This window comes from Cebus imitator, unplaced genomic scaffold (assembly GCF_001604975.1).
Source record: "Cebus imitator isolate Cc_AM_T3 unplaced genomic scaffold, Cebus_imitator-1.0 Scaffold385, whole genome shotgun sequence".
In the NCBI taxonomy this organism is placed as follows: Eukaryota; Metazoa; Chordata; class Mammalia; order Primates; family Cebidae; genus Cebus; species Cebus imitator.
Genome location: NW_016107700.1, coordinates 1,734,713 through 1,752,895, shown reverse-complemented (window position 1 = coordinate 1,752,895; position 18,183 = coordinate 1,734,713). Strand labels below are relative to the sequence as shown.

Here is an 18,183-nt window from a genome sequence, read left to right as displayed (position 1 = left end):
GGTGGATCACGAGGTCAAGAGATCGAGACCATCCTGGTCAACATGGTGAAACCCTGTCTCTACTAAAAATACAAAAAATTCGCTGGGCATGGTGGCGCGTGCCTGTAATCCCAGCTACTGAGGAGGCTGAGGCAGGAGAATTGCCTGAACCCAGGAGGTGGAGGTGGCGGTGAGCCAAGATCGCGCCATTGCACTCCAGCCTGGGTAACAAGAGCGAAACTCTGTCTCAAAAAAAAAAGAAAGTTTGGTCAAAGACAAGCACTAGCTTTTTAAAAATTTATTTATAAAAGTTTATAATAGAAACGAGGTTTTGCCATGTTGGCCAGGCTAGTCTTGAACTACTGGCCTCAACGAATCCACCTGCCTCAGACTCCCAAAGAGCTTAGGATTACAGGTGTCAGCCACCGCACATGGCCAACAAGCTTCTTGGTACAACCTTAGATGCTTTTGCAGTCCAATCTTCATGCTAATTAGCTGCCCCAGATAAAAAATACTTTGTTTGGGAACTTGGGGCAAGCTATTTATTAGAGTTTTGCAACAGAGTTCTTGTTTGAGGCCCCTAAAGACTACTTGTAAAATTCAAACAATAAAATTCATTTTTTAAACGCTAAATATATATATATATATATATATATTTCTTGTGGGAGATATTTTATGATGAACATGGTTCTTATATTAGATTCCAAGGCCTGTCATACATTACCACAAACTTCATGGGAAACTGGCAGGGCATGGTGGTTCACACCTGTAATCCCAGCACTCTGGGAGGCCAAGGCAGGAGGCCAGGAGTTCAATACCAGCCGGGCCAACATGGCGAAACCTCATCTCTACTAATAATACAAAAATTAGCTGGGCGTGGTGATGTGGGACTATAGTCCCATCTACACAGTCAGGGGCAGGGCTGAGGCATGAGAATCACTTGAACCCAGGAGGCAGAGGTTGCAGTTAGCAGAGATTGCGTGGCTGCACTCCAGCCTGGGCCACAAAGCCAGACTCTTTTATCTCAAAAAAAAAAAAAAAAAAAAAAATGAGAGAGAGAAATTTATTTTCTCGTGGTTCTGGAGGCTACAAGCCTGAAATCAAGGTGTCCACAGGGCCAAGTTCCCATGCTTCCCTCTAGGGAAGAATCCTTCCCTTCCTCCTCTGGCTTCTGGTGGTTGCCAGCAGTCTTTCGTTGTTCCTTGTTTTGTGGTAGCATAACCCTGATCTCTACCTCTGTCTTCACATGGATGTTTTCCCTCTGTGTGTGTCTGTGTTCAAATTTCCCTCTTCTTGGGACATCGGTGATTGAATTTGGGCACGTCCTAATCCAGTATGACCTCATCTTAACTTGATTACATCTGCGAAGACCCTATTTCTGAATAAGGTCACCTTCACAGTTCTGCAAGAACATGAATTTTGGTGTTGGGGAGGGGATGACAATATCTCCATCCCCTAGTACAGTGCCTATGAGTAATCACAATATCTTACATTGGGTCAGTAAATTGCTATTTACATTACTATTTCCGTTGGCTATTGGCCAATTCAAATTTGAATTTTGGGGAACATCAGAATTGCTCAAAGCAAGCGAGATGAAGAAGAGAGTAGAGCTGACTTTGCTACAGGGCTTATGTTACACCTAAAGTTAAGTTTTAGAGTTTGCTCCAGAGCACACCAGAATGTTCTCAAAGGGAGCTTACTTCTGGCCTGTAGAGCCCGCTAAGATAGCCTGCAACCCAGCAGAGGATCCCTGAAGGCTGCAAAATCAGGGTGGCGGAGATGCAAAAGGGAAAAAGCCATCAGAGGTCCTTTCCAATTCTAATCTCATCGCTCTTTTGAGCTCTGTCCTTTACTTCCCTGGTCCTTTCTCTTTCTCTTAGCTTGGTATTCTGGGCCTTAATCACGGGTATAGCCCCAAGTGATCCTCCAGCCTCAGCTTCCCAGTATCAAGATAACAGCTTTTTAGGGCCCAGTGCGGTGGCTCACACCTGGAATCCCAGCACTTTGGGATGCTGAGGTGGGCGGATCACCTAAGGTCAGGAGTTCGAGACCAGCCTGGCCAGCATGGTGAAACCTCATCTCTACTAAAAACACAAAAATTAGCCAGACGTGATAGCACATGCCTGTAATCTCAGCTACTCCGGAGGCTGAGGCAGGAGAATCGCTTGAACCTGGGAGGCAGAGGTTGCAGTGAGCCGAGATTGTGCCATTGCACTCCAGCCTGGGCAACAGAACAAGACTCTGTCTCAAAAACAAATGCATAAATTAAGAAAAACGGCTTTTTAATTTATTTATCTTTTGTGGAGACACGGTCTTACTGTGTTGCCCAGGCTGACCTTGAACTTCTGACTTCAAGTGATCCTTCTGCCTCAGCCTCCCAAAGTGCTAGGATTATAGGCATGAGCCACTTCACCTGGCCATATTTATATCCTGATGAGTCTTAAGCCTGTATCTTCCATTTAAATCCCTTTCTAAAGCCTCAATATCACATTTTCAACTTGCTAGGTACTTCATTTTGGATGACCCCATCACCTTAATTTCATCATGTCCCAAACCACAATCAGTTTCTTCGCCTGACTTCCCTATTTCAAAGAATCACAAGAGGATGTTTGCTATTGAAAGGATCCCCTTAGAAATCTAGTACAATTCTCTTTATTTTGTAAAAATGAGACTACCCAGCCAGCAAATCAGACCAGATTTGATACAACCTTCTTAACTGCTCTTTCCCAAAGCTATTCTCTTAGCCTAGAACATCCTTCTTTTTACTTAGCCAAACACTATCTGTACTTCTAGTTCTGGTTAATGTCACAATTTCCAACAAATCTTTCATGATGGCTCAAAACAAAATGTTCTCTTCCCCTTCTGAGGCTCATAGCCCTTCTTTGAGACACATATTGCCTTATTTTGTGATCATGTTTGTGATCTCTTTATTGTTATTATTTCTTCAGACCAGAATGTTTTCTGATTATGTTTCCATGCTTATAAACTTCCAGAAGGAAGGAACCATGCTTCATGTATCATTGCAAACATGTTACTCTCACTACGTAGCTGGCACTGTTCTAAGCACTTTACATGTAACAACTCCGTTAATCTTCACAACAGTCCTGTAACATAGATGTCATTATTATCTCCATTTAACAGAAGAAGGATACTTGTGGGACTCACAGAGATTGAACGATTTGCCCAATATCACACAGGTAGTAACCCCAAGTCCTTGTTTGTTGTTGTTGTTGTTTAGAGGTAGGGTCTCACTCTGTTGCTCAGGCTGGAGTGAAGTGAAGTGGCCTGATTCTATAATTGGGCAGCCTCCCTCACTGCAGCCTCCTCAAACTCCTGGGCTCAAGTGACCCTCCCACCTCAGTGTCAGCCTTCGTGCCAGCTTTTTTTTTTTTTTTTTTTTTTTTTTTTTTTTTTTAGTAGAAATGGGATTTTGCTATGTTGCCCAGGCTGGTCTCAAACTCCTGAACTCAAGTGATCCTCCCACCTCAGCCTCCCAAAGGCATGAGTCACTGCCTGACCCCAAGTCCTTGTTCTTAACCGTTATACTATGGCATCTATACCACCTTCTGTTAATACTTTTTATCTTTGCAAAACCTGGGCTCCAACCCCTTATGCGAATGTTTTTCTAAGTGTGGCCTTAGGAATTCACCTGCCTGCTTGCTTGTTAGCAATGCAGATTCCTGGCCCAGACCTAGGGTGGGTAGATTTTTAAGACACATTCAGATTTGAGAATTGCGATCTTAACAAGATAAGCATTAATGACTAAATGGAGTCAGTTGACTCTAGCTTAGTGTAAAGGCACCATGACGCCCGGTAAGGAAAAGTAGAGGGTTCGTATGTGCAATGGCTTTGCTGATGCACAATCTTTGCTGGCCACGGGCTGTGGATGCTGTGAACCAGTTTGAGGCTCCAGTCTTTGCTCTCCCTCCTCCTCTGTTTATCACAAGCTCCCCAAACCTGGCTATTCCTTTCCTAATAATTAACCACCTCTTGAAGCAACAATATGTGCACTCTGAGAAGTTTTCTTTTTTTTTTTTTTTTTTTTGAGACGGAGTTTCACTCATGTTACCCAGGCTGGAGTGCAATGGCGCGATCTTGGCTCACCGCAACCTCCGCCTCCTGGGTTCAGGCAATTCTCCTGCCTCAGCCTCCTGAAGGTTTCTTATTTTACCAATTCCTTCTATCACCTTTCAAATACTACTAATCTGTATTCCAAGTGTGGCTAGTTAACATGGTTTAAATAATACTAATCATTTACTGAGCACTTACTATCGTTCTGATGACCCAATGAAGCACATGCTACTATTTCTACCTATTTTATAGATAAGAAAACGAGGGTTAGGAGAGGTTAATAACTTGCCCAAGGTCAAGAAAATGCAGGGCCAAGATTTGGAACTGAGACCTGTTGGGTGTGGGTGACCACTTAATCATACTGCATCCCACAAGTTGAAAGGCAATCCATTATTTACTGAGCACCTACTAGACCCCTGGTACTGAGCCCAATCATTTAATAACACACCTGATTAGAGATTTTCTTTTTAAAATATTTACATTTCCTTGCCACAATGGTAACATTAATACAGTTACTCCCTTTGGCTGGAGTGTAAACAAACAGACATTAACAAAAGACGCCCACTGGGCTTACGGTAGAAATGCCTACACACCAATCAACAGAACTCTAGCTGACACATTTAGACACCTCCTCCTTCCCCCTTCCCAGTCGCCCAGTCATCAGTCATCTCTCAGCTGGTTATCTTATCCTTAAAAAGGAACCTCTCTCACACTCCCTCCTATCACTTATCACAGATCAAAAAAGCCATCCCCAACCTTTTTCCCCTTTTAAAGTTAATATTCTGGAATATCCTGACTTCGGGAGCACTGTAGAGAAATTCAGCACGTCTAAGATAGTTCAACCTGTCTCAGTTTCCCAAAATAACTGCCAACAGAAGCAGAAGTTAAGCATACACTTTAGCCTTTTATTGTCTGACAGAGACGATGTCCTCCTCTCTTTGCACCAAGTGTGGCTTCTGGGTCACCCCGTATCGTCTACATTCTGAGTTGGGAGTGTGATCCCTTAAGTGCATTATTCAGAGACAAACCTAATTTGTAGAAATTGTCTTCTGAAATCCAGGAATAAACTCCTGGCTATTTTCAGACAAAGATAGAGGTAGGAGTCTGTAGAAATGAGCTAGGAAGGAGCTTAAAATACTTCGCATTCCAGAAACACCCTCCCTTCCCCCAGGAGATGGCTTTATTCCCACTTCTTTCTCAGCAGAGTTGACTCAAAAAGAGCTGAAGCTTGGAATCAGGCAGCTGGTACTAGCTGTGTGGGCTTAGACAAATGACTTAAATGTCTCTGATCTTCAGTTGGCTTATCTGTGGAATGGGGCTGACAGCACCCTGCTCTCCAGGTTACTGTAAGAATTAAGATACGCAAAGCTACTAACATTCATGCCTGTACCCATGGGTCCATACTATTGTACTAAGTGCTTTCAAAATTTTTTATTGAATTATTTCAAGGTCCAGTAAAGGGGGATATGTTCTACAAACCAGACTCTTGACCAGTGGCCTCAAAAAAGGAAGATAAATACACTGGGAGTTTTAAGAAAAGAGTTCCAATAATCTATGTCGGTTTTACCAAACAGCTTCTTAGGTTCTGAGTTTGTTACCTTTGTGCAGTGGGGGACAAGTGGAAAAAGATTACCTGATAGAAAACTGGGCTTGGGATCCTGATTTTGCTATGTGATTTTGAGCAAGAAAACTCTCTGGGCTCCAGTACCATCAGGCAGATATTGCTTACTTACCAGGTTGGAAGGTCACAAAAGGATAATTTTGTAAATGTGAGGAATTAAGAGGAGCTTTTTGACCCTACTGAGGCTCCATAAGAATCCAGGTGGGCAATACTAACCCAAGTCCCATCTGTAAGGAGGAGTTAGTGGAGGCAAAGCCAAAGCTGCCTTCTTTCACCATGATGCTTATGGCCACCCTGAACAGCAACTGTTTTCTTTTCAGCCCCAGAGGGGGCTTTTTTGCAGCAAGACTATCCCATCCAGCACACATATGCCTCAGAGTTGCTGGTGGGACATTTGTTCTGTTTCATCCCACTAAGTGGCAGGCACAGTAGCCCCAAAGAGAGAGAGTTCCAACAAGCAGTTAAGTGATGGACTTCCATGTTTACCTACTCCATATACTCTGTGCTAACCAACAAGCTGATCATCGTAATGTAGTGGCTAAGACCTCTTGCTCTGGAATACGCAGAGCTGGTTTCAAATCACAACTTACAAGCTTGTGAATTTGCATAGCTTTGTTTACTCTTAGAACCTCAGTTTCCTCATCTGTAGCCCTGACACATGGTTGATATGGCAAAGTGTTCAAACATAAGCAGTGCCCTACGAGGAACAGCTATTACTGAATTCCTCTCTTGCATTTACAGCAAGTTTATGAGAACTATGGGAGGGAAATTAAGCTTAAACTTTCATTAATTAAGGGAAGAAGAATTTTTTTTTTTGAGACAGGGTCTGACTCTGTTGCCCAGGCTGGAGTGCAGTGCTGTGATCTAGGCTCACTGCAATCTCTGCCTCCCGGACTCAAGCCATCCTCCCACCTCAGCCTCCCGAGTGGTTGGGACTACAGGCATGTGCCACCATGCATGGATAATGTTTGTATTTTTTGTAGACATAGGTTTTTGCCATGTTGCCCAGGCTGGCCTTAAACTCCTGAGCTCAAGCAGTCTGCCTGCCTTGGCCTCCCAAATTGCTGGGATTACAGGCATGAGCCACTGCACCCAGCCAGGAAAAAGAATTTTAAAACTATCTTTCTGTAAGAAAAAAGTACATTGCAACAAAAATTCTCAGAAAAAAATTTAAGAGACATCTTGCAGAAGATCATACCACTAAGATAAGAATAATACTATCCTAAAGAGTATTAGGCTTTACAGTTAAGAAAGCAGTTTAAAGTCTACCACTTCATTTAATACCTGCAAAAACCCAGTGAAGTAGCATTTATCCCCATTTTACTGATAAGGAAACTAGGACTCAGAAAGATAACGCTAAAGGCCGCAGAAGTGGTGGAGCCAGGATTTCAAGCTTTCTAAAGTACAAATTCAGCACTCTTTGCCATTCACAAGAGAATTCAGTGTTCACTGAGTACTGAGCCTACATTGTTTCGACATGTCTGAAATGGCATTTCAGGAACCCAGAGTGGAATGACCAGGTTAGCAACATGGTTAAGGAAAGGCAACCCTCTCGATCACTTGTGGCTACCCTGAAATAGTTTTCCATGGTTCGGGAGGACTCAGGTGGCATAAGCTGCCCCACTCTGACATGTTTGAGAAATCTTTTATTGAAGATGTCCCAGAAGGCAACATTTTAAAATCAGGCAATCAGTAATCACAACTAAATACAAAATTTCTGGTGAACTTTCCTTTCAAAATAAATCAGACCCTTGCAACAGGAGAATTGCCCAAGAGTTTTTTTCTTGTACAAAAACAGTTAACACCACTTTGCAAAAGGCATACAAAAATACAATATTAAAAAAAAAAAAAAAAGACTCCCCCCCAGCATGATACTCAACAGCAGCTTATAAAACACAAGCTATTCAGGTGAGACATCAGTAACCTACACCCAAACTGTCCTCCATAGACAGTTCCAAAGTCAGCTGGCTTTTGTAAACCATGTTCCAGAAGGTTACAGAGGCTATTTCCAAACATCCCCTGGGGTCCTTTGAGGCCAAGAAGCAACCTCAGAAAGAGACCATTATGGACAATAGATTTGGAAGTAGCAGCTGGTTTTCCAGAGCCACATATAGTACTTACCACCCCTTACCCACCCCGACTCCCAAACCCAGAGCCAGGAGGCACCTGCTATCCTGGGCAGAGTTCTGGAGGGGCTGCTGGTCCTTCTTCTAAGACAGGCCTAGAGATGCCTGTGGTTACCCACATGACAACTGCTAGGTTGGGTGACTTTCTCAGACTGGAGGCTGTACCTGGATTCCACTTGGAGCTGCCAAGTCCAGCTGAGGCAACCATGATGGATTCATCATGGTTGGCTAAGCATATCTCCTGGGGGCTCCTTTAAAACCCACCAGAAGCAAGTCCACCTTCTGGAGCACTGGATCCAGAATGGCTCTCCCCAAAACTTCAGAAAGGCCCAGATTCTGGGAAAGAGATCTGATTCATGGCAGGCTGACTGGGGCCCAAGGGTGGCTGCAGAGCCAGCAAGTTCCTTGGAGTTGCACAAGAAGGACAGATTTGCATGGTTCTAGAACTTCAAACTTGCAAAGACTGAAATGAGAAGCAGGTGGGAAGAGGAAGCAGTACAGTTCTCCCTCTGAGGTGTCTTACACCTGCCTCAAGAAAAGATTGGGCCTCAGGTGCCCCTCTTAAAACACGTGGGCAGGGATCAAGTTCACGAGCCAGGACTCCAAGCTTTCCCCAGGCCCCAGGCTAGGACCTATTTCCCTATGTCTTGGGGAAATATTTCTGACCTGTGGGAAAGGGTGCTGTAGAGCCCATTGCATAACAAAGGCATAATGAAACAAAAAGTCCCTTGTGAGGAAAGAAAGGTCCCTCCCTCAGAGAGGGCCCAGAGGGCTCTGACTCAAAGAATCTGGAGGCCAAGCTCTTTAAATATTCCCAGGGTCGCAGCATTTAGAGTGGGAGGAAGGGGGTCAGCTAACATCATTTTATATATATATTAAAGGTTTCCAACTCCTCGGCTACTGTAAAGTGTCTGACAGTGAGGTAATGGTCCATGTTAATCAAGTCTGCGAGCTTCTTGTCACCTAAGACAGCTCAAGTATCTTCTGGAAAAAGGAGCCTCAGGGAGAGCATCCAGGCCCAGCTGTCCTTGCGTCACCCCAGAGACACCAGTTGGGAGCATCCTTTCCTAGCCTAAAGCTCATGCAGAGTGTGAGATTTCATGCAGGCTGGAGCCCCTGACAACATCCACCACCTGTTGCATAGCATCTGTCAGCCTTTTCTTCAGAGCTAGTGAGCTAGGCAGACCCCAAGGCTCCTCAGTCAGCTGCCTGCTGGGAAGCCAAAGGCGCCAGAGAACATACAGCACTCCCATGAGTCAGGGAAGAGGGAGAGCTGGGTTTCAAGGTTTCCAAGAATGCAAGCCTTTATTGTGTGCACCGGCTGCAATGCATTCTGGGATCTACTGTCCAGACTGTCTCGCCATAACCAAAATGTGCAAATTACTAAAGGGAAGAGGGAGGTTAAAAAATAAACTTGTGTCTTTGTAAGACAGAACAATGAGGCTTTTTGGTCAGTTAGTAGCCACTGAGGTATGCAATTCTTTTCTGCAATTGCTGCTGCCGGCATCGGAGCTGCCTTTTCTCCGTAGCCATCCTCTTCTCAGCCCCCACAAGGGCTTGCAAGTATTCCAAGGCCTTGCTTAGGATCACTACTTTAGGGGCCTTAGAGCAGCTGGCCAGGGTGGGCACCTGGTCCCTCAGGGCCAAGAACCGAGAACGCAGGTCATTCCGCCTCTTGCGCTCCAGGAAGTTGTGGTTCTTCCTCTTGGTCACATCCTCAGTATCAGAACTGACAGGTTTGGGGTGGCAGGACTGGGTAGCCTCACTTTCTACAGGTGGGGGGCTCACAATCTCTTCATCCTCCTCATCTTCCTTTTCCCCTGGAGCATCTCTCTCCAGAGCCTCCTCTTGGGGACCCCCCTCTGGAGCCTCTTCTTGGGAGCAGCTTTCTGGAGGAAAACGGGCAGCATAGTTGTGCTGTTGCTGATGGATGGAGATGTGGAAGTGCTTCATGCAGGGATCCAGAGGGTCTGCTCGCACCGTGATGGTGACTGGCTTCCGAATAGCCAGAGACTGCCTCTTCTCTACTGTCACAATATCGATTTCTTCATTCTCTGTCCCAGAAAAGAGATCAAGAGAAGAAACACATCCCATGAGAAACACAAACATAGACCCTACAGCTTTAGCTGTCTATATCGGAGCTTGGGAAGGTAGGTGACATTTTTCCAATTAAACAAATGGAGGTGAGCAGAAAGTGGACTCATTTGTAATGGGGAAAGGGGACAGTGAAGGAAAGGAGGGGACATTAGCAAGAAGGAAAATATTCTCCAATTTCCTTTTGCACAGCAAGGCTTAGATAAGAACAAAAGACAGACCCAAGCCAACAGCCCCCAGTCTGCAAAGGCTTTCCCCTCCCCCATGGAGGGGATGGAGAGAAAGAGCTACCAGCCTGGGACAGAGTTTAGCTATAAAGATCTTCCCCAGTCGGGCTCTTTCATGCCCCATCAGAATTGTAAATGAGGGGTCTGTGGGCAGAGCTGCCCTTTGTTCCTGCCCAGCACAGCCTGCACTTGGGGAATTGTTACTTTTCACAAGTTATAAATCCTATTATTCCCCCACCTCTCTATTCTGCCATCCCTTTCAGCTGAAGATTCAGAGAAGGGAGGGCTACAAGCCATCCCTCTTCACCCACAGAGGGGAGGGAAAGGGTTTCCCTAAGGAGCATTTTGCTCCTGGGTTCAATGGATTTCTAAAGTCATCCATCATTTATAGGTCGCCTGCCCCACCTCCTTCCCTGGACCAGAAGGTTAGATTTGTAATCATAGGTTGGTGAGACTGCAGGAACTTCACAAAGGTACAAGCAACCATTTCCAAACTACCTGCACCAGAGGCAGAGACTGGGCAGCAGAATGCCCCAGATACGGGGCCCAAAACACCAGGGACCTGGAGACACCTGGAAATGCCCTTAATTTAATTCACTGGCTTGAAGGTCTCTTATGTTAACCTAACCAGGAGAGGGGCAATTGGAAGAAAACTCTCCTCCTGCTCCACACGTTTTGCAGCCTCCACACAGAAGTCCACTTTAATGCATCTCGGCCTGACAACAGAAGAGCTCCGTTCTCAGCTTCTTTGCATATCAGGAAGCTTGAGCCCCTTTGTCAGGACGGCTTCCATTGTGTGGACAATCGCATTATTTCTCCATTAATAAAACCTGACCATTCAGCCCTCCTGGCCCCAAAGCCCATGATTGGCTGATTATGCTGGGTTTGGAATGCGGGCTTACCCAGCCCCTAGCCCCTATTGGCTAAGCTCTACTGCCAATCACTTTCCCCACCCCCGCCTCATTGTTTGCAATCTGTTGCATTTTGTTCCGGGCCATGTGGCCTGTGAGTGAACCAGGAGCTCACAAACAGGTTCAGGTTAAAGGGTAGGTCAGAAAATGATTCAGCAGGCTTCTCTACATCCCAAACCTTTAATTTTCAGTGGTAAGCCTCATGGCTCAGGAAAATTCTATCTAAGGAAGAAATAATTTAAGACACCACTCTCCCTTTCAGAGAGTAATGTCTTACTCTACCCAGAAAAGGAAATGTCTTCAGCAGAATAATCAAGTCCAACCCCATCGTGTGCAAATGGGGAAACTGAGGCCAAGATAAACCAAGTCCACACATCGCCTTTGTAATGTTCTGGATCTCAAACTAAAATGTCCAAACTTCCAAACAATGCCCTTTCCATTCTACCACTCCACCAGCCGTTGTGGAGATACATCTTTATTGGGTTTTTGATCTCAAGATTCCCTTTCCAGCCATTAAACAAACATAAACTCTTGGTGTAGAAAGCAAGCCGGTTAAAAACGACCTTAATGCAGTGGACTGGGAAAAAAAAAAAGACTTTTAATTTTTCTTGTTATCCTATTTTTCCTCTCAAGTGTATGACAACTTCCATAACCCATCCCCCGGTTCCCTATCAAATGGTCATGTAAAAGTTATTCTTAAAGGCTACAGTGAGTTTTCTTGGTCCTGATTTATATGTCACCAGCCTACACTCTACAAAAGTACCCTCTTCAGTACTTCTCATGGGTGCGGAGGTCTAAGATGCTGGAATAAGTACAATGTAGTCTGGTGTCACAGGATGCCCCAGTTTGCCTCAGCGAGGTTTGCACTTGCATCAAGGATGGGAGAGGAGTGCCTGGAGCTCTATGGCCTTGACCCCAGAACCTAGCTCACAGGTTGCCACAAAGTAGGAGCCAGTGAATATTTGTGGAATGCAAGGGAGCAGCTAAAGCTGGAGCTGTATTGAGAGGGAGCGGGAAGGACACTTTTCCATCTCAGGACAAACAGCAAGGCAAGGTATAATGCTTCTAAGATAAGGTACCACAAAGACCTAAACATCAAGAAAGAGGTACCTGGTTGGAATGGAGCATTGGGGAAGAGGGGCTGGCTAGATGGCAGAAAGCTGGAACTGACTTGTAGTGATTTACTATCTCTAAGCCTCAGTTTTTCCATCTCTTAATGGGGAGTGTTCATTCCTCCCTCCCTGTCTCACCAATGCACAAGTGGTAAGTGGTGGTGGGGAGGCACAAGAAGAGGGCATTCATTATTGGCATTTTAAAGTAAGGCCAACTGGACACCTAGGTTTTTATTAAAAGGATGAAGGCTTTGGCTTTGCACAAAAGGCTCTCGGCTTCTCCCCTTAGGGGAGTGTGAGTTTCCCAGGGAAAGAGGCAGCAGAAAAAAAACTTCAGGTTTGGGAGTGACTCTTAAGGGAACCCCTTCCAGACTCCTTAAGACAGAAATCCCTTACAGTCCAACCCCAGTATTGTCCTCTCTAAGTGCCAAACCTCACCACACAACCCTGGTCCCCTGCGGCTCCAACCATCATCAAAAGGACGCTGGCTCCCACGCCACTTCTCCAAATTGTTTACCAACACACCCACGTGCCAGACAGACACTGTTGGGGGCTACACGGGCAGCTTCAGCCAAAGAGAGGGGCAGATGGCCCAAGGACCTGAGAAGAGCCAGTGCCTGACCTCAGGCTGGGGCAGAGTTTGGCCACCCATGGGTGGCCCCCTCTTGAATGCCTCGGGGAGGTCCTTACCCGAGTCGCTTGGGCTCTCGGACCCGGAGCAGGCCTGGGTCTTGGGTTCGCCCAGGGGACCGGGGGCAGCTGGCGCCGGGTTGCCGGCTTCGAGGCTGGGAGTGCAGTCCGGGGTGGCAGATGCCTTCGGCAGGTTCCCCCGGGGCGCGCCAGCTGCGAGCCGGTCGCTCACCGCTCTCTCCAGCCGCTCTCGGGCCGAGAAGCCACTCCACATGCAGTCACGGCGGATGATGGAGGCGTAGTTCCTGCCCCAACCTTTGGAGTGGCCCCGGGATTCCGCTTCGTCTCCGGCGCACCCTCCGGGCCACGTCTCGGGGTGACCAATCCCGGGGGCTGGGTCCCCTGCGCCCGGACCCAAGCCCCAGGGCGGTGACGTGGGGGGCGATGGCACCAGCTCGAATTTCTTCCAGATGTCCTCGCTGGGCGCCGTGGAGCGGTAGAAATCCTCCCCGCAGTCATAGTCGTAGAAATAGTGCTGGTACGAGTCGTAGTCCATGTCCGCTCCCTGCGGGAGGGAAGGGGGGACGTGCTGACCGGGTGCCGGCTGGGCGAAGGAAGCGTCCCCGGGTCCCTCGGCACAGCCGGCTGCCAGGCTCTTGTTCCTCCCCAACCCCACCGGCTTGCAGCCTGCGCCCAGTCCTAGCGTCCAGGGAAGCCGGACCCCGGGTCAGAAAGGCCGGGGAAGACACTCGCAGCGCGCGGACCCGGCTGCGGACAGCGAGTTCAAAGCAAACTTTGCCAGCGCCGCCCGGAGCGCAGCTCCCAGGGCCCGGCAGGGCCGGGCGGGGGCGCGCCGTGCCCAGAAGGCAGCCTGCAGCCAGCCCGCACCACGGGACCCGCGCCCGTGCCCGGGCCACCCGCAGCCTCACCTCGCTCCCGCCGCCCTCCACCTGGAGCGGTCGGACCGGCTCCCCGCCGGTTCGGGGCAGCACGGCAGCCCGCACACAGGCACATGCGCGCCGCCGAGCGCGCGCCCCCCACTCACGAGCGCGCCCCCCGCGCGCGCGCCCGCTCCCTCGCTCGCGCACGGCGGCCCGGACGCTCTCGGGATGGGCGCGGGAGCGCGAGCTGCAGGCGCATTGTTTCCTGAGCCTTATATCTCGTCGCGCGCCCGGGACCCGGGGACTGGGGGCGGGTCCTATGGGACAAACCCCGCCCCCTCCCTGCCCACTCCGGGCAGTCGACAGGTGGGGCCGGCCCCACCTCCTGGCAAGGCTCGCCCGCTCCATTCTATCACCGGTAGGCCCCCAAATAAATTGCACGCTGGAGGCCGGGCGCAGTGGCTCAAGCCTGTAATCCCAGCACTTTGGGAGGCCGAGGTGGGCGGATCACGAGGTCAAGAGATCGAGACCATCCTGGTCAACATGGTGAAACCCCGTCTCTACTAAAAATACAAAAAATTAGCTGGGCATGGTGGTGCGTGCCTGTAATCCCAGCTACTCAGGAGGCTGAGGCAGGAGAATTGCCTGAACCCAGGAGGCGGAGGTTGCGGTGAGCCGAGATCGTGCCATTGCACTCCAGCCTGGGTAACATGAGTGAAACTCCGTCTCAAAAAAAAAATAAATAAATAAATAAATAAATAAATAAATAAATAAATAAATTGCACGCTGGGGAGCGCAAACAAGAGGCGGGTTGATGTGGCCCAGCGGCCGCCTCGTTGGAGGCGTGACTCTAGCGAGGCGCTGGCGGTCCCAACCAGCTGAGCTAAACCGTGCTCCTTGCCCACTCGGAGCTGGCGAATTAGGGCTACTCCCCGCCCCACCCTGCGCTCCTACTTTTCCTGTCGCGCCCCGCTGGGTTCAGGTGCGCCGGAGCCGCCGCGAGGGAGGAGGAGGGAAACGCGCCACCTGGCGGCCCTCAGCCTTGAACTTGGGTTGGCCCCGGCGTCCGGCTGGTCACCCGTTGGCCCATTTCTTGAGCTCGGTGGCCCAAGCCTAGACGGCAGCGAAGTAAAGCGAAGATTCTGAGCTTTAGATAAGCCTGAAACGTAACCTTTCTGAGTCTCACTTTCATCTGTAAAATGAAGGAATGATAATGCTTACCTCACAGGGTTGTGAGGATTTAGGGAAATAGAGCATCTAGAGAAGGGGCCTGGGCCAGGAGGAGAGGCAGAGGGAGCTGGCTTAGGCCCCTGGGCTAAGCGGGGGCAGGGAGCAGAAGTGAGGAGGAGTTTTTCCCAGGGCAAAGCCAGGGCTAAGACCCGCCGCCCTCCCTCTCTTCTCACACAAAACACTGTAGGAGCTGTACAGCAGAGAAAAGAGAATGAGGATTTGGCATCTGGAAAATACTGCAGGACCAAGTCATTTCGAGTTTTGCCCTGCATCGCTGGCCAAGATGATAAATAACCCCTTTCTATCATTTTCTTTTTAAATTTTTAATATATATTTTTAAGAGACAGGGTTTCACTCAGCGTTGAGGCTGGAGTGCAGTGGCTGGATCATGACTTACTGCAGCCTCGAACTCTTGGGCTCAAGCGGTCCTCCCTCTTTGGCCTCCCCAAGTGCAGGGATTACAGGCATGAGCCACTGTGCTGAGTCCCCTTTGTGTCATCTTCTATGCAGATGACCTTTGGTGAAAGAGAAAAAAATTAAACTATATGGCCAGTCTGAGATTTAGGACAGAGGAGAGTAACCTGGGGTAGCAGCCAACACATCTAGATTCCTCCAACTGGCATCAAGGTCTGCTGTCTGTCTACCTCAGCCTGACTGCCTGCTGTCTCTCTCTTTCCCTCACACCCCTGTGGTCTAAGAACACCAAACTACTCACTGTTAGCAGACAGGAGTGAGAAGGGCAAGCAGTTCAGTGTGGTTGGAGCATGGGACATAGATGTGAGTTGTTACATAGGTTTCGAGAGAAGGCAGGGAAAAAGTCAGCCTTCCGTTTTAAATATGTTGGGTCTGGGCTGCATGTGGGACATTCTTGCAGTCAGAAACCTGCTCCTACTTGCTTTGTGATTTCTGCACCTAGAACAGCTTCTGGCAGACATTTGTGAACTAATTGACTTACTGAGGGACTCAGCCAACCAGATTTCATTGAGACAGCTTGTGTGCCCTGCTTTGTGCTAAACGGAAGCCACAGATCAGAAGGGTTCCAGGTTTGATTGCAGCCCCGAGGCAGGCATTGGACCGCCTTTTGGTGACTTTTCTCTGGTCGGCAGATGTCTAAGGTGGTTGCTGTACTAGTCTGGATTATTGGTTATAAATAACGGAAACCAACCTTAGACAAATGTAAGCAGAAAATGACTTTATTGGAAGAACTGATGGTGTAGACCTCACAGGAGGCTGGGAATTTATGTTCAGAGAATGGGCCTTCTTTACCTAGACTAGAGCCCCTACACTGCAGCTCCTCCCATGGTTTCGTTGTAGATGATATCTGGGGGTAACCAGGAGGTGCTGCCCTTCCTCAAGAAATAGAAAAAAGGAAATTAGGTTGTCTTCTGAGAGTTAGGCTGCTTTGTCACTTTGCATATTTTGCTTGTTTAATGTCTTCCTCATCAGACTGTAAACTCAATGAGGGCAGACAAATGTCAGCCTTATTCACTACTGTACCCCAGGGCTTTAGAACAGAGCCTGGCACATCATGGGTACTAAGTATGTGACTGAACACAAAACTCTAATGCTTTAGTTTTTGCATTTTTTTTTTTTTAAGACAAAGTCTCGCTCTCACTCTGTTGCCCCGGCTGGAGGGCTGGGGCACAATCTCGGCTCACTGCAACCTCTGCCTCCCCGGTTCAAGTGATACTTCTGCCTCAGCCTCCCAAGTAGCTGGGATTACAGGCGCCCGCCACCATGCTCAGCTAATTTTTTGTATTTTTAGTAGAGATGGGGTTTCACCATGTTGGCCAGGCTGGCCTCGAACTCCTGACCTCAAGTGATCTACCCACCTATTTTGTTGTTTTTTTTGAGACAGGGTCTCACTCTGCTGCCGAGACTGGAATGCGGTGGTGCAGTCATGGCTCATTGCAGCCTTGACTTCCTCGGCTCCAGGGATCCTTCCATGTCAGCCTCCTGAGTAGCTGGGACCAATGGAGGCATGTGTCACCGTATCCAGCTAATTTTTTTGTAGAGATGGGGTCTCAAACTCCTGGGCCCAAGTGATCTTCCTGCCTTGGCTTCTCAAAGTGCTGGAATTACAGATGTGAGCCACCACACCCAACCCCTAATGCTTTAAAGTAGAGATATGTCAGTTGTATTAGTCTGTTTTCACACTGCTATAAAGAAATACATGGAACTGGGTAATTTATAAACAACAGAGGTTTAATTGACTCTCAGTTCCACATGGCTGGGAAGGTCTCAGGAAACTTACAATCATGGCAGAAAGGGAAGGAGAAGCAAACACCTTCTTCACAAGGCAGCAGGAAAGTGTGTGAGTATAGGAAAACTGCCATTTATAAAACCATTGGGTCTCATGAGAATTCATTCACTATCACAAGAACAGCATAGGGGAAACTGACCCCATGACCCAATCACCTCCTACCAGGTTTCTCCCTGGACATGTGGGGATTACAATTTGAAATGAGATTTGGGTGGGGACACAGAAGCAAACTATACCTTACAGAAAAAGCATAACTCTCAGGCCCAGCCTGGACTACAGCCTGGTTAAAAGTATTAATACAGCTAAAGAAAGAGGGTGCCAGTCAGGAGAGTCTGGGCAGCCAAGGAAGCCAGAGATCAGGGAGAGTTGCCAAGACAATCACCAGCAGTGTCCATTCTCTGGGGACAAAGATGCTGGTCCAGGAACAGGGGAGATGGAAGTATCATTCTTTGAAGCCACCCAGTTCACCCCCTACCTCACTCATGCTCTGGATCACCAAGCAACCCTCCAAAAACCATTCTGTTTCCTATGTAGATCAGTCCACAGGGAGAGAATGCACTCATCACTGAACAGGAAGATCCAGCCTGCTTCAAAGCCCTGCTTCCTCTTATAACTTAATGAATTGGCATCTGATTTGAAATATCAGTCTCATGAGCCTGGTTAATGTGTGTCTGTTCTGCAGAGATGCTGCTGCTTTTAGGGCAACCAAATCTGGTTTCTAAGCTTGACCCAGGATGGTGATGAATTCACCAAGGTAACAAATGCCACCCCAGGGACCTTCCATTTTTCTGGAATATTCTGTTTTCTTTATTTTTTCTAAAACATGTTTTTAATCACAATACATATTTACCACCTGGTAGGAGGTGATTGTAATAATTTTTTTAAAAAAATCAGCTAGGCACATGGCAAAGTTAAAAACAAGGCCATCTTTTGTCTTGCCGTCACCTGATCCCACTCCCCAAAGGCAACTATTGTTTTAGCTGGTTTTTTATCCCTTATATTTCTTTCTTTCTTTTTCTTTCTTTTTTTTTTTTTTTT

The 18,183-nt window shown here is 47.9% G+C and overlaps 1 protein-coding gene across 2 annotated transcripts; it reads right to left on the bottom strand.

The window, feature by feature from the left end:
- Positions 1-6,830: 6,830 nt before the first annotated feature.
- Positions 6,831-13,892, bottom strand: MYCL (MYCL proto-oncogene, bHLH transcription factor). 2 transcript variants are annotated; one of them, XM_017507972.2, is made up of 3 exons: positions 13,701-13,892; positions 12,832-13,332; positions 6,831-9,851 (listed from the first exon to the last, which is right to left on the bottom strand). In XM_017507972.2, exons 1-3 carry the CDS (start codon positions 13,783-13,785, stop codon positions 9,253-9,255), a joined length of 1,185 nt encoding a protein of 394 aa, XP_017363461.1. In that variant the 5' UTR covers positions 13,786-13,892; the 3' UTR covers positions 6,831-9,252. The 2 variants fall into 2 exon arrangements, with proteins under 2 accessions (XP_017363461.1, XP_017363460.1); XM_017507971.2 differs by having other exon boundaries at positions 12,832-13,336; positions 13,701-13,890.
- Between the last annotated feature and the right edge of the window lie 4,291 nt (positions 13,893-18,183).

Coding starts and splice junctions, on each gene's coding strand:
- MYCL (XM_017507972.2), bottom strand. CDS start 13,785: ATGTGCCTGTGTGCGGGCTGCCGTGCTGCCCCGAACCGGCGGGGAGCC. Junction 13,333..13,700: donor TGGAGGGCGGCGGGAGCGAG/GTGAGGCTGCGG, acceptor TCCCGCAGGGAG/CGGACATGGACTACGACTCG. Junction 9,852..12,831: donor CGAGAGCCCAAGCGACTCGG/GTAAGGACCTCC, acceptor TTTCTGGGACAG/AGAATGAAGAAATCGATATT.